General features: G+C 36.4%; 1 protein-coding gene across 1 annotated transcript in view; it reads right to left on the bottom strand.

The window, feature by feature from the left end:
* Positions 1-17307, bottom strand: part of PLCE1 (phospholipase C epsilon 1) — a 138569-nt gene that overhangs the window by 52678 nt on the left and 68584 nt on the right. The window contains 1 exon segment of the mRNA XM_086616447.1: positions 6784-7100. Within this exon segment, the coding sequence (XP_086472573.1) occupies positions 6784-7100 (317 nt within the window).

Below are 17307 nucleotides of genomic sequence, written 5' to 3'. Positions count from 1 at the left end.
GATATTACTACATTTCACTCTTCTCTTCCCACTAATTCAGAATCAGCTTTTAATTACATTTAGTAACAGGAAAGAATGTCTGTCTTTAGCTTTATCCACTGCCTTGCTCTGACAAGACTCTATGATCAATTTTATATTATTAGAAGCAAATGAAATATCATCTGTGTCTCGCTGATGAGTACATGTTGTGCCCAAGTCTCCACTATCATATAACTACAGTTTTAATCAAACTTCTAAAGCCTACAAGGTCTATTTATAGAAGGTGATAGTTTTATTTATATATGATTTTATTTATTTATAGTTGGTGATACTGAATGTGTGTAGCCCAAAATCTTCATGAAAAATAAAAACGAAATCGCAAAAAATACCTTCTAATTATCTGTGTACATGTGGCAATTACTGAATCAAAATTATGTGCTATAAACTGACACATCTAACAGACATTTTTTTCTCAAATACGCCTGGCTTATAAATACATTTATCCTTATTTTTATAGGGATACTAAGCATCCTGAAAACATACAGAAAGATTCTTCTCTACCTGAAAAAGATTTATAGATATGTTAATTGCTTTATTGCAATACTTCCCAGTTTGGAGCTATACACTTTCTAAAAATACAGGAAAGTCATAATTTCAAATAAGGCTCCCCTTACTGTCTTCTGGCAATAAAAGCTGAATTGGAACAAACCTAGAATATTCTACCAAACTTATTTCATAAAAATCTTATTTAGTCACTTGCTGTTGAAAATTTGAACCAAATGCATTTGGAGTATCTGAAACAATGAACAATTCAATGAACAATGAACAATTCAAAAGATTTCTAAAGAAGTAGCAGAACTACTAACAGGTAAGGAAACAAACAAACCATAGGAACAAGATGTATAACAAAGAATTTCAGGTCAAATAGGTTGAAGAGACAGAAATGTCATTCCCTTTCTCTAAGACCATTGGAAACTTTAGGCTGCTGCAAGAAGTAAATGAGAGAAAACACAACAGGATTCATTCATTCTAGTGCCCAATTTTCTTACAATACTGTGGAAATTACTTTCCATATTTTCAATTTCTCCTATAAAAGTCTTGTGAAATATTACAAAGAATTTTTGTTAAGTTTTCTATACAGTACAGAGACAAGAGGTCAAAATACAGCAGCTTTATGACAGCTTAGACTGCAAACTGACATCCTAGAAAATCAGGATGACCACTTCGTCAATGGAAGTTTACAAATATATCTGGGGTCTAAAAGCATATCAGTTAAACTTTTTCTGTTTAGTAATTTAACTTCTCCTTGGGCTTTGTATAGTCATTAAATCTGATCTAAACTTCAGGATTAAGGAACACATCTGAAAAAAGCTGCATTTTAATCATAGTATTGTAAAAGAACATTTCCTAAATAAGATTTCAATTTCAGCCACATTTAGTGTCTAAAATAGTGCACGCGCTGCCTAGAAAAGCTGTAGATGCAGGTGAACACAATATAACTTTCTCTTCTTTTTTATAAATCCAACAAAATTCCTGGTTTGGATTTCAGTGTTTGATGCCACATTACATTACTCCAACAAAGTGAATGATTGGATCTGCTCTTTAGGTGGGAATTAGCACCTTGCTAATTTCAGAACATCAGGATGTGTTTCTTCTTAAGCAAACCTATCTATTTATTTTCATTAATTCTGAAATACGTGTATTTGAAATCCTGTAGGAGCATGGTATCATTTCTCTCAGTTCTGTTCTCCTCCTCATTAAATAACTGCTAATTATTACATAGTAATCCATATTCCTTCTGCAGCATGGTATATAATCATAGTGATTCAGTAATACCTCTCTCCACCTCTCATCCTCATCTCCACCTTGCATTCTTCAGTGGTTATTCACTATTTTTAACTTTTCCTTTTTCAAGTCTACTGCATCTACCCCACATGTTGAAAAGTTCTCTAATTCTTTCATTATTTTTATATTTACTTTAGTTTTATGAACTATTTCTTAAACAGTAGAGACCAGGCTTTCTATAGCAGCATTATGGAAGGTATTTAAACTTTAGTGGCAATCTCCACCATGACTATCATCTTTCTACAAAAACTCTAGGGAAATGAAGCCTGAAAAAACATGTCTATATATGTAAACATTACAAATCTTTAGTGACTGGGCTGTATGTCCAGTCGAACTTCTATCTATCTGAAAAATTCATTAGAGACATTAAATCTTGCAGACAAACTGCCACATTAGCAGATTATAAGATTCTTATTTTCCTGTGAGCATTTTATTTCCCTCTGAATTTCTGTACAGACTTGAGAGCTGGAATGACCCAAAATTTTTTAAATACAAATGAAATACACATTGAGAATGTATTCCATCCCATTTCGTGGGATTCAAGCAGATCATTCATGACTGAGCTTTCTCACAACATATTTTTGAAACAAGTCACTGGGTGTTCAAGCTCCATGTCATGGCAGCCACCTTGATTAACACAGTAGGGAATAAACTGATACTTGGAAACTCCCGACAAGAAAAGACACAGGTAAGACATAATGCCTGAATCCCCACTAGTAACTGTACATCAGGTCGAAGCCATAACCATGCTTTCTAAAACAAAGGTAGTTTCTGTTTCCCAGCCTCAGCAGCACGGGATTTGCCAGTTGTATATTTCTGCTACTATTTGTGGAGTGCTTGACAATACCTTTAACCCATGCTATCCATCTTTCATGTCTCTACACTACTTACACTGCTACTATTTTTTCCCTATCATCTTTGACAGTGAAAAGAAGAAATGTATACATGAAGTGGATCTAGAGTGCTAAAATTTCCATCCTTTGTGAATAATACTAAAGGTAATTTATTTCTTCAGTCTTCATTGTTTATTTTTTGAAGGTCTTCATATATCGGAAACAAAAGCCACTTGGTTTCATCCAGAATCTGTGAGAAATAAAGGCATGTCCAGCTGCAGTAGAGCTCCTTGCTGTACTCGTGAATTTAAAGTCAAAGCACTCACTAAAGCCACACAAAACAGGGCAAGGTGAGTGGTTATCACAGCTCCCAAAGGTAAACGAATTGTGCCTTTTCTGTAATATAGAGGAGACTGTCCACTGACGCCCTGAGCAGACACTGATATTAGGACAGCTATGTCCAGATTGTTGCAGGTTAAAAACAAATTATGTGGTTTTTCAGGCAAAGCGTAAGCAGGCTGCAGAAACTTTGCCACAAAGCACTAACAAAGGAGCTCTCCTAAACATTTAAGTTGGTTACCTTGCCTTTAAAGCAGGAATAGAACTCCCATTAAAAAAAAAAAAAATAAAGCAATAATCAGGCAGGACTCACAAACTAAATTTATACCACCAATCACTACTTATTTTTGGCATTGCCACTCGGTAACACTAAGATACTGGTTAATGTCTGGCTGGCCAAAAGCCTATTCAACCTTTGTCAGGGAACAGACTCACACATCCCACCTCAACACAAAGTCCTTCCGGCCCAAGGCACAACCACAACTTTTCTCCTTGCATGTTAAGTTACTTGTGATACAGATTTCTCACTATGTGCTCCTAAACTTGGTTTCTGATTTTTTTTTAAATCCTTTTTTACACTTTTCTGATCCTCTCATCAGGCTCACAATGCTGTGATCTCAGAGCAAGAGTATCTGACAAAAATGTGTTTCCACTGTCATACTAAGATATCCAGTAATTTTCAGAAATCTTGAAAGACTCTCAAGATATTAAAACAAGCTACAGATACAATGAAACACAGGAGTTGGCAACAGCTCCAGCTATTATCATCCTGCCTTTTCACAGAAAAAAAATTTTAGGAAGTGTTTGTGATGGATCATCAGCATTAATGTGATCACTGAATCACTTCCAGTACTTTAAGTCGAAACATCTTTCCCAAGTAATGCAGCAAAAGAAAATGCACATTACAGGCTTCACCCAATGTTAGACAGTATGCCCTCCATTACACTTTTCCACAAATAAGAACTGAGTAGGAAAAATAACAGCAGTTATTTATTGCACGTTCAGCCATGTTAATTGTCTTCAAGTATCAATTTTACCTACTGCAGAGGGCAACTGGTTTCTTATTCAGTTCTGCATTCTTCATAGACCAGTTCCATGTACTGTGCAAGTCCACTTCTGTTTAAGTCTTTCCTATGCTTTTTAGACCCCAGTGAGGTCTAAATATGGTAATTCATATTAAGCAACACTAATCAAGAGTAAATAGAAAAGTTTAAATAAATTATTAGAAGATATTCATATTCTATGTATCTCACCAGCAAAATATTTAAATCATTCACATCTAGAAAACAATGGTTTTGTAACAGAGAACACACTTAAGTATAAGGGAACCATGTGGTGTTTCCCAATATCTACTGCTTGATCTTGCACTCTGCAGTCAATGGAAGTTTGCGACCTCAGTCACGAACAAAGGTATCTGGGAGTTACTGGAATTTAAACAGTAAATAACACTAGTAAAATTTACCTCAATAAGATCAATTTTTCCCCCTACTTTTCACTTAAACACACTTTTTAAAAGACATTTTAATCTCCATTATTTTTAATTATTATTTTATAATACTACTGCAGCCCTCATTCATTCTAAGCTTCCATGAAAATGTCAGTATTTTTCTATTAAAGAAGTTCCTTTATGTAACAAAACAGCAATTATTGACTGTCATTTTAAACAAGTATTAGAAAGTGTTCCTCACTAGTATGCAGTGTCAGAAAAATTACTAAAAAGCATATTGCTTTGTGAAAACCCTCTATATACTATAATTGCTCATTTAACAGAACAACGGCATGAAATTATTTTTTTCCCATTATGTATCAGAAGCCTGTCATCCTAAAAGTCATTCTGGCTCCCACATTATAAATACACTTCAGTATTTCTATAGGCAATGCCAAAAAAAATCAGCAAGCGCTCACTGACTTTTTGCCAACAAAAGCATGACTCTTTGCACAAGAATTTTCTTGCCATTTATAAACAAAGACATTTTGAAAGCGCGCGCTTGTGATTGGCTATGGCAATTGATATAATCCACCATAAAATAAAGCAGATAGCAAAACACTGATTTATTACAAGCAGAAAATATTGTATAACAACTCCATTTAAACATATAACATCTATGTTAAAAAAAACAAGTTATTCCAGTTTATACTTAAAATAATCAACTGCACTGAATATTATATAATCTACGGACGAGATATTCAGGAATTAATTCAAATGTTATTAAATATTATCCTGTAGCATTACCAAACAAGTAATGCCAGACTACAAAATTGCAATCACAATTCTCTAACACAAAAAGATAATGTTGACTATTTTACCAAAAGACAACTCTAATATTAAAATCCTCATTGATATGGAACAGTGTCATTTCTGACAGGACTTCTTCACCACCGACTTGCTTTTCAATCCCGTGACTGTGCAGTGTTAGAACACATGACAGTCAATCTAATTTGTACAGATAAATGCAAAACGTCCCAACGAACTGCTCTGGCACTGTGCCACCAGGTCACAGCAGAGCTTGACCACTTCACCTTTTTCCCAGGGTCCTCACTATGGTGATCTCCCGAACAGAAACACACAGGAAGGAGGACCCTAGCTGCAGCAGGAGCTAGATTCCTCTCCAGCTATGGACCAGACATAATGCTTTCCTAAATACAGTAACTAGAGCTAATTTAAACAATTGTTGGGCTCTGTCTAAAGCCTGAATATTGTAGTTGCAACTTTTATTTATTTTCCCATAATAGAATTTGGTGAGAGAAGCCATCACCTTTACACTGTTTTAGTTCCTAAATCTCAATAACACGCAAGAAACAGCAACACTTCGAAACACGCTAAATATTCAGTCACTGATTCTTACTTGCCTGGGAAGCAGGAAGTTCACTGGGGATTAATACATATTCCACTCTATTTAATTGTGTGTTGTCTTTTTGACATTTGCACAATTTTCATCTCTTATTAAAGCATAAGAATGTAGTAGATAAAAAAACTGAGAGAGCCTAAGTCAAGACTATCTTAATTTTATTCCACTCCTATGAGTCTAGAAACTGCTAACATTGCGTATGGTTTACACGAAAAAGGAAGAATGATATTGTTCTGTTTTTCTGCAGCTAAAATCTGACGTTTTATATAGAGGTTTGTCTGGTTTGTTTTGAGGCGGATTGTTTTTACAGTTTTCTCAATACTTAAAACAATTTTCTATTAAACTCATCAGACGATCACCTTACTAAAAACAAAGTAAAATCTTAGTACAGAACTCATGATTTGGCTTATGGAAATATGTAGTGCCAAATGACGCTTCTTTGTGTAACAACATTCAAGACACACAGTGATTAATTAAATAAACAGTGCAGATTACTGTAGTTATATTATACTGAATACAGAAACTTCTAGTTTACAATAGTTCTGTGCTGACTCCTAAGATCATGCTTAGTCTACCGAAATCCAAAACAAATAAATAAAACTCCAGCTCCTGAACACAATAATATACTGACTTAAAGTATACCACATACTGTCAGTATAAATACAAAGAAGCACAAGTTTGTAATTTTTTTCTTCCTGTTTACTTTACAATGTGCAAGAAAAACTTAGGTTGCAGTTTTCCAAACTCACTGAGCAGATCGGTCACATAACTTCCACTGAATTTAATAGGAGTTATTTAGCTAAATCCCCTGGTCATCTTAACTTGTGTTTTAAAAACTTGTCATTACAGCTAAATTTAGCTCTGAGAGATAAAGGAAATAGCTAACCTACAAATCAGGTAATAACCCTTATGAAAAGTAATTTAAATGTTTGTCTTACCTCATTAAACCTGGTCACAAGATCTTCTATAGCATTATGTTGACCATCGGGGGAAGAAAGAATAGTAGCAGATATGGTTGCTTTAATAGACGGCAGCTTGCTTTGACATTCAGCATTACCCAAATCCCTGGTTAAAAAGCAGAGGTAGTCAATGGGTAAGACTTTCCGGTAGAGCTCCTGCTCTTGCTCGGTCAGGATGCTGGCAACCTCCTCCGGGAACTGGATGAGATGCTGCAGTTCGATCAGCTCTTTGCTGATACCAGCCACGTTGGAGGGAAGGACGCTGGAGCCAGCCATAGATGTACACACTTGACGTTCTAAAACAAAAGAAATAAAAAATTCATTAGGTTTTGCCTTTAACTCTTGGACTGGGCTGTATAAAAGCAAGACAATTTGTTCTTTTTGTGCTGTTAAACTGTTCATTCATTTATTCAGTAGTACACTATATCCTAACTACTTTAAACAACATCATGTTTTCTTTTAGTTGAGGTGTCTCTGCATATGTCTGTAAAACTACATGCGGCATTAGCTAGCCAGCTGGTAACCAGGGCTTCTGAGATTGCAAGCTACCCCTGCCAAAACATGCCTGCTTCCTGACTTATCCAAACGTCTGCTCCAGTCACTTGCTGTCTTGTCAAAACTTCAAATAAAGGATCATCTGGGCAGGGTGTGGCTCTATTTCACCTCCATATGAGTCCGCAGTACAGAGGGGTTGGAGGCCTTGACTGGGGCATCGGGACTCTACTGCCACAAGAAATAACGTGTAATGATCACGCAAAACCCATGTGGTCAGCATTTTGCTTCATATTTCTCTTGCTATAACATACAATTTATCTCAGCTCGCTCCATAGTTAAACTAAATATCCGAAGTTACAAAACATTTTTAATTCCTCTGGGAAAATGCATATATTTTGGAGTATGCATGTTTTATCCATTATCACAAAAGATTCATGGCAGTTTTATAATATCTTAGCAGTGATGTCCTTTGAAAAATAAAACTTTTCCTAAGAAGGAAGAAGCCAAGCTTTGTAAGACCGTGTGGGAAGCCTGAAACATCAACACAATGATTCCAAAACAGTGAGTATGAGTCTTCCAACTAGGTAAGTTTAGAATGAGTTCTCTGAACAATAATTTTTCAATAATTACTTCAATGTATAAACAGTTATAGTAGTATGTTCTGTACTCTTCTTCCTTCTCAGGAAAAGGAGCTTTTTTTTTTTGCACTGCTTCACAAAATATCTTCAGAGTTTTTTTTGCACACATAACGCAGGTACACTCCAGATCTATCTTTTACTTCCACTTTTTAATATCAATAAACTCTCATTTCACGAGAGGGCAAACATCCTTTCTGTTCACTAAAATAATCCCAATATTACAATTCATCCTCTTATAATAAACAAAAAATATGCTACATGAAGTTTCCCTTGTTATATTCATTTTATGCAAACTCAGTTATCAATTGGTGGGAAGTTAAAAAGACACAAAATTGCCTTAATATATTCTACTAATAGTCAAAAGATAAATTATAGTAGCCTTAAAAAAATCCTTTGCACTAACAGAACCTGCTGAGAAATTGTCAAATACATAAAAGTCTTCCGAAAGAGCCAAAAATTAATTTTTTCTGTATCTAGACTGGCAAGGAAAAAGTAATGGACTTAATTTGCAACAATCAATATCCTCGCTCCCTAGTGGGGAACAGGTGTAACTTCAAGGATAGTGAAGCGGTGCAACACAGTATCTGGCAGATACCAAGATATCAGTGTCACTGAAACTCCTGCAAGAAAAAAGACAGTTAAGAACACCATGTTGACCCTGTTTTGGGCAGCAGGTGAAGCGCAGGGAGCTTCTGTACTGCCTTTCAGTCTTGTTTGCTTTGATTCTACATGAGACTCCAATTTTGTTTTCTACTTCAATCTGCATGGAACAATTCTGAAAAGTTTCATAAGAAAAAGCTCTTAGAGCTCATTTGCACTGTTTGTCACTTTGCAAAAGAGCATAAGCTTATGCCAAAATAAAAACAATGCACAATATATCATCATTTTCTATTACAGGGATTGTATATTTGCATAGTACTTTGCATATACGGACCGAACTGTCTCTGTCACAACCAGCGTTATCTCGGAAAAAGGAGGACATGGAAGTCGCGACCTAAACATCTGCTACCACCCACTTGCTCCCTAGAAGTCATAGTGCCTTGCTGACTCCCCAGTGCATGACAGCTCTTCTCACTCAAGCGCTTTCCTGGGAAACACGAGGTGCCCTGTCAGCCAGGAGAAGGCAGACAAAATACAGCCTGTACCAGTGTCCAGTGCCTCACTGTTGAAACTGAGGGTGTACAGGTTGTGTTTATGGTGCCAATTTATTTTAGATCACAAATGCACTTTTGAAGCGAACCTCCAAACATCCTCACTTACTGTGCTTTTTAGTCTTGGAGCACATAAACTGGATCCTTTTCAGATGAAACTGCCCCAGAGGATGCGCTCTCAGAAGGCAACTAACACATCCCAATTGCTAACAAGCTGTAGCTGTCAGCAGCATCCCAGCTCTGGAGGGGAAATCGAGCTCAGAGAAGGACAGATGGACCAGACAGCTCAGATCATGGCTCGGCTGCAGGTGATCACATAATGCAGGAGACAGGACAGCAAGCAGCATGAACAATGCAATGCCACAGAAATACTAGTGCTTTGCAAATTCAACCTGGTTTGGTAGCTGGAGTTATAAACACCTATCAACATAGTGGGAAAGGAAGGTGTAATGGAAGGAGAGAGAACACACGAGACGAGCTGTTCCCCACCGCACTGCTTACTGGTGAGATTTAGGGGCACATTCTCAAGAATTCACCCTCTCCATTATATCAACTACAAAAATCGCCCACATTCACGCTTTCAACAGATCTACATTCCATATTGTCTCAGAACTTCAGCTTTGCTCAAAGATCTCAAAACTGGCAAAGGTTGACACTGAATTTGCAACAGGCTACGGCACCGTTGATGATTCTATTGCACACTACCTTGCCTAAGTATAACCACCCTTCAGGCTCCACATATTACAACCTCTCATATCTAAGAACGAGCCTCAACACACTGAAGTGGCAGAGGTAAGAAGGTGGCTCCACTGTCTATCTCTGGACTGCCAGAAACTACTAGGAATACCTTATTAGATTGACTGCCCATTGATCAACTCCAGTAGAAAGCTAACACAGGGGTTTTGAAAGCCTTTAATGAAAATACCTGAAAGATAGCACCATCTTCCGTAACGACGGCTTCACAAGCCCACTTCATTCTAACAGAACAATGAAGCTGTCAAAATCTTTTCGTGAAAGCTAAGCCAAACCGATTCAAGTCACAGGCTAAACAAGATCAGCCACTGGCATTGCTGGATTTGGAAGAAGATAGAAAATAAATAAAACTCCTCCTGATTCAAAAAAAAAAAAAAAAAATTCAAAGGGCGGAATTCTCCATTAAACTGGAAGAACCACGCAAGTGGTGTGTCTTTAATATAAGAGTCCATGGAACAAGCTGCTGCAGCAAGAGCACAGCTGATATCCAAGGAGAGGCGCACAGGCAAACAGAAATATAAAGGCTCACAGCTCATGGCTAAAGTACGGATATAAATACTGAAGAAATATAGAAATCTAACTTATTTCTGCTGACTATTTCTACACCTATAAATATTTCTTTCATCCATAATTCACATCTTTGCAAGTCTTAGTTGTTGACATATTTCACTGCTCCAGATTCTTTTCAATCTTTCCTCATTCCAGTCTTCTGTGTTTTATCAGAGAAAATCCAGGATCTCATTCATAGCTTCACCACCCTCCATGATTTACACTCTGCAGAAAAGTCAACTCCTATTTCTTTTTCTTTCTCTCTTTTTATTTACCTGTACTAAACTTGTCTTTTTTCTGGACATTTTTTTGGGTTTCTTTTTTTTTTTTGTGTCTAAGACTTTTACCATTTTTTCACACAAGAAACTGATATGCACTTCTTTATTTCTGATATAAAACTCCCTAACCAGCCTCCTCCACAAGTCCTGTAGCTTTGTGTTGTCAGTTTATGTTCTTCAGGAAATAGATCGTTATCTTTCTGTGCTTCAAAGAAAGGCCATGTCCTTAGATTAACTTGCAGAATGGAACCTCTTTCAGGCCAAAATCACAGCAGATTTTCTTGTTAGAGTTAAGACAGGATACAATTCTCACTAAAATTAGTGCTGCAGCTGCTGCTTACCATTGCTGCTGCAGCAAATGGTATTATTCTTTGTGCTCTACCACATCAAGGTAATGGTAAAACTAGTAGAAGAAAATGAAGACCCTGACTATTCATTTGCAAGTTGTCTAAAGCTGGAATTGATAACTTTGCTTATCCTTCTGATAAGCAGTTGAAGCAGATAATCTTTGAAATAGCAAGCACTGCTTTTATTAATCAAACAAGATAACCTCTGCCTAGGTTTAAAAAAAGGACTCATGGGTTGACTTAATCATTGCTGATATACATGGGAACAAAAAGGGATCATCATCTCTAACAAAAGAACAATCTAATTAAGAATGGGAGAAAAATACAGAATGCCTGCTTTAGGATATTACTCAGTCCAGGCTCATCATAAACTCTAAAATTGCTGTCTCAAGAATTACTCACTTATATTTTTTTAAAAACTTTCCAAAACTTTTAATAACGAGCTCTTCTATCAACAGATTAACTACAAATTAACTCCACCTTTATTACTATAAAACTTAGAGTTTCCATACCTCTCATACATGTATAGGATCTATAAAAGTCATACTGAAAAAAATAAATTTCATTTTATATAAAAATGTTTCAAGATCATCTTGAAAACTGTGGGTTTTTTTTTTTTCTGGTGTTCTTCTCTATTGAACCATATTACGTTTCAATTTGCTATATTAGCAAGAGGTTGATTCAGTAGTTTTTTAATACAAAAACCAGGAATTTCACTTTCAAGAAAAATACAGAGAAACTTTTATAAATAGAATCATGAAAATACTGCTAAAAGGCTAGTGTTAATTATCTGTATGTTCTACTAAACACAGTAGTCATGTGACACATGATACATTCTAACAATAAAAGCAAAATTATATGTAACTTTACCATATTTCTTCTAAAGCTAAAATTAAAAGATGTTTATCTATTAGATTTTACTTCATCATGCACACAGATAATTTCTTAATACACAGTATGACATAAATGCTGGGCTGCTGCCATCAATTTTCTCTAAGCAGAAATTCAGGATTGAGTTTGAGCAAAGTGGAATTCATACAAAGAAAGAAGGAAAATAAATACAGCCGTGACTGCAATCACACCAATGTCAAAAGTACTAATCCTGCATAAATTACAGTTGCCAACCATGCAATTTGTACTTTCATAAAATCACATCACTTTCCATGTGAATTGTGACCAATTAAGGTCAGTGGAACAGATACACGTTCATCTAAACTCACACACAGAAACTCTTAGATTTGATACCTGAAGGAATGTGCTATGCTCATGAGGGGGGAAACATTCAGGGAAACGCTACCGTATTTTTTAAATAAGCACAATATGAAAAGAGTAAACCTGCCAAAAAGATGAGTACTTGATGAATTGACAAATGAGATGTCTGGATTTGTATCCTAGCTTTATTCTAGGTTGCTTTTCTTTCTATGCTTACTCTGAGGAAAAAAAAGTATTCTCTCTATACATTCAAAAAACAGCAGTTTGAAAGCAGTAAAGTGAAAATTACAATCACCAAAAGTGCCCATTCTCTAGAAGGCTACTGGGAGAATATCCCATGATTATGACAACTACGTGTTCTAAAGCAGTAAACAGATTTCAATAACTGTAAGAATAAAAGTAATTATTCAACCTATTACAACACTTTATAACTCAGATGCTTTTTTTGATAACAGACGGCTTACATGAAATTATACTGCTGTGACTGAAATTACAAAAAATTTTAGGGGATTATTTTTCTCATCTGATGTTAAAAGGTGATGCAATAAATGACTTATAATAAAAGCCTTTTACAAGCCATGCTACAGACATCATCCAAACTGTTGATATGAAAAAATAAAAGGAGACCATGGAAAAAAAAACTGAAAAAGAAGCCACAGGTGAACAACTGTCAATATATATAACACAGAAGTGTTCTGTTCAAAAAGAAGGAAAAACTACAACAAAAAACTCCCCCACACAGAAGATACTTACGTATGTAATATATGACAGTTTAATTGACCACGGATTAGCGCAACCGGTATAGCATTGTTCTGCTGTCCCTTGGATGCGACATACGTCAGTACCGCAATAACCAAATCAAGCTTTTGTTAATTTCCTGTTCCTCTTCTGTATAATTAAAAACATCTCTCTCTCTTTTAATGAACATTACTTCACCGTTATCAATTTTGACTGCAAACAACTCACTTCAGTATCAAAGGGCCTGATACTAAACTCAGTGGGAAGCTTGCCACAGAACACGATCAAGTCAAAGTTTAATTTCACTGTAGGAACCACTGAAATTAATAGATTCCATTTCTTCAAATTTACTTATGAGTCAAGTAATCAAAGAATCCAAAGACACACATGCTGTCTCTCCATATCTTTAAATCTAGCAATATGAGCTACCTCTTAAAAACAGCGTATCAGTGTGCATTATAAATTATTAGCAAGGGAGCTCTGGAGCTACAGGGTACTCGCACTAAATAAAATTGGAGTTCACTATGACCTGAGCATCAGTAAGCAGAAGATAATGCTCTGAGCAAAGGAAGATTCCCAGGTGACGACCTGAAGAAAAGATTAATTTAGCCAGGGTCTGTATGGTAAATTATCTTTTATTAGACCAAGTAATATTACAGACAAACTCTGGGTGCACAAGATCTTTTTCAGGTTTGGAATAGAAACAGCAAACTTCACAGCTAGTTTCAGAATGCCTGCTTGAGTTTAATTTTATCATGGTAATGGCAAGACCTTGGAGAAGGTGATCTTCTCTGGCAGAGCAGTGGCAAGTCATCACTGCCAGGCTGGATGAGGCTTTGAGCAACATGGTGTAGTGGAGGGTGTCCCTGCCCATGGCAGGGGGGTTGGAATTAGATGATCTTTGAGTTCCCTTCCAACCCTAACCATTCTATGATTCTATGACTGATCATAATGGCCAGGTGAAAAGAATAATAGTTTCTACAGTATAGAAGAAAAAAGAAAAAGGTAGAAATCACATATAGAATAGAATTTTTCTGGAAATAGATCACTATGAAACTATAACCATACATTTCTATCAAGGCTGAGATTTTGCTGTTGAATAGAGTTATGAAACCTCTGGGGAGGATTTTTAAAAAAAGGCAGCAATCATGTTGAGGTATAATTGAATTAAATTACAATTATGTACCACAAAATCCTGACTTATGAACTGACGAACAGAATGGAATTCAGCAAACAGAAAGATATGCAGTGCTTGTAATAACAATCACTTACTCCTAAAATGATGTCTTGCTTTAGGAAATGGAAAGGGTTCAGTTTTGAAAACCAGACTCTGAACTGTGCTCTTTTTATCTTTTGCAATTACAGCATCAGTCAAATGAAATCTCAGAAAAAATGGAAAGTATGGTGTAGTTAAGAGATACAACCTGCCTATATCACTTCTGACTTGAAACAAATTTAAGTTGACTGAACAAATGACACACTTATCAGGACATTTGAGATGTACAGGCATGGGAAAGAATTATTTAATATTTTTTACTACAAAGTTGTGGATAAATGCTCTCACAGGGTATAACCTATGCATAGAGAAAACATTCACTCAAATTTTACAGTTGAGATTAAAGTCAACATGAAGGACTTTAAACTAACAGTTACATAGCAAATCCTTAAGTATTTCAGAAGTTCCTACCCATAAGAATGAACCTGAAAACCCATTTAAACTCTGTTTGTGGTTGGATTCAAAAGATCCCGGTTGTAAATCACATATATGAGCACTGACATAATATTTATGATCATGATATTTTAAGTATCACCATGAGTTCACCACACTTAGACTGCCATGCCTGCCTCCCATCATCCACAGCTAAACACTGCCCCTGTGCAATTACATCTGCATTGCTGCTCAGATTGCTGGCAGTGTATCCCAGGGCTTTTACCACTCCACTAGCCTGAGTCATTCATGGAAAGATTTTGCAGCGTACAAAAGAAGAATTGGCTGCTCGTCTCTGAATTACCACACACTGTCAACACATTTAACCAACCATTTCCTGCTCTGTATGCAGTTTGGCTGGTACTGGGTACAGCTGATAGAAACAAATCACAGACCTGTCCATAATAAATGGATCCGTTGGTTTTGCTTCTGGCTGTATTCTCACTGGAAAAGAAAGATGTAGATAGTAGCATCTGTAACAGTAATTTCAACTCTGCAAAAACAGTAGTAGATCTAGAACAAAATTTGTCCCGATTTATCCTAATTTCCCAATTCTTTCCCATTCAGGGCAACTAGCAAAGAACTGGGACTGCATACTCATGCAGACGCGTGATGACTAGCAATGCCTCCATAATAGCTGCACAGGAATCACTGTGATATTGTGGGTTAATCCCAGCCAGCAAACATTTCTTCTGTGCCTGAAATATCCGGCTTTGAAGGCAGTGCCCTAACAAAACGATCCTGAGGCTGCCACGGCAGCAATGGATACCTCAGCTGTGAAGGGCACCTAGTGTTATGCAAGGTTTTGGCTGAACATAGACGTGTTCATAGTACATTAAGAGAGATGAATCAGCAGTGTGTATTGCCAAAGGTCGGAAAAGATTCACCGGCTATACGTTTAGTCAGAAAGCAGTCTTATTGCTTCGAGTCCACATGTTTGGCAATGGACCACCTGCTATTTTAGGGGACCTTCACCCACTGCTATAGCTCACAAACCTATATCCTGAATTTCAGGAACACTCACTTGCCAGAAGCTTTAATTATAAATGTGGTAGATAGACAGTGAACATCCGATGAACTGGTTGAAAATCAGATCTCAAAAGCTGTTTGATACCAATGCCGCCTGTCTTGCTGTGGCACACTGCAGGCCTGCACTGTGCAAGAGCAGAAACAAGATTTTATTGCTTCAGAGGCAACTATTATCATGCAGGCGGGGAGAAGGAATTAAGAGATGTAACAGCTGCAGTTTGTAAATCTACACCTTTATGTCCACAAGGTAACAGATGTGTGGATAGGCTGTAGAGGGTTAATACGACACCGGCATGCTTGCTGTTCAACTGCTTCATGTTTGTCATTATTTTCCTGCAATGAAATTTCATGTAATGAATCTCCTCCTCTACCAATCTCCTGAAGATGTTTTCAAAAATATTCCACTTTCAGATACATTTCACAAACCCTTCTCCTAAAGCCTGCCACAGCAGTAGTCTACCAGAATCTTGACTTGAGCAACATACCAGCACGGAGGATTCTCTATGCAACTCTGTAGTCAAGACCTTTTAAAATACTGGATATAAATACAGCATAGCACATGGAATGTTAAGTTCAAATACTAAATAAACGCATATATAAATTACCAGATAATGTCAGTACATAAGAAAGAAATGGTCAAAAAGGAAGATTTATGAGTTGACTTTGGAAGAAAAGAGTGTGCTAGAACAAAGAACTGTACAATTTACACTGCAAATGAGCAAGTTACTGCCTGAGCTAAAGCAGAACCCACGCTCTAACCTCATCCACAAAAACTGATACAAAGTACTTCCAAATCAAAGCAGGAGTTTCTGTGCACTGACAAAACAAAATGAAATTAAAACGCATACAACTTTGAGTTAACTCTGCATCTTGTCCAGCTACTCAAATACTGCAGAGAATATGGAATTACTAAATTCAAAGAACTATTTCAATGAAAAATGTTTCACTGTGGAAAACAATCATTAAATACAGTACTTTAAGGTAAAACCAGTAAGAATATTCACTATGGCTTCAGTGTCATACTGAGTGAAGCAAATACTAAAACTGCCGTTGACATTAGCGACACAAGACAAAGACTAGATGCTAATTTAGGAAATTAATTTTAAGTATAATTATGGCAAGGAATAACATGAGAATCAAGTAAGATCTGATAAGTGGACAGTCTTTATGATTAATGATTCTTGCCTTTTGAATCTTCATATAAAAGACAATCCTGTGCATGAAAGATGCTACCAGATTTTCCACATAAACCAAAGGAGGCAAATCTGCTGCATAAGGTATTTTGGTTGTTATTCTTATGGATTATTGGAACAAAATTAACCCAAGCCACATCCAGTAAAAACAACAACACTTGATTAAGTGTACCTGATTTAAACCCTGAGGCTTAGCAGTGAAAGAATTTTAAAGGAATGTAATACATTTGAAAAATGTTTGACCAATTCAGAGGTTTCATCATTCTGGTCTGCTTTCAGCAGTTACCTAAACGGAATCCGATCATAACACCAGTGTGTTTGAGATCTGTCCTCTACATAATTATTTCACAGAAAAAGGACAGATAATAGAACCACTAACAGTAAATACTGTTGACTATGCACTTGTGTTCAA

The sequence above is a fragment of the Tauraco erythrolophus genome, chromosome 9 (genome assembly GCF_009769465.1).
Source record: "Tauraco erythrolophus isolate bTauEry1 chromosome 9, bTauEry1.pri, whole genome shotgun sequence".
Taxonomy (NCBI): Eukaryota; Metazoa; Chordata; class Aves; order Musophagiformes; family Musophagidae; genus Tauraco; species Tauraco erythrolophus.
This window is presented reverse-complemented; position numbering and strand designations above follow the sequence as displayed.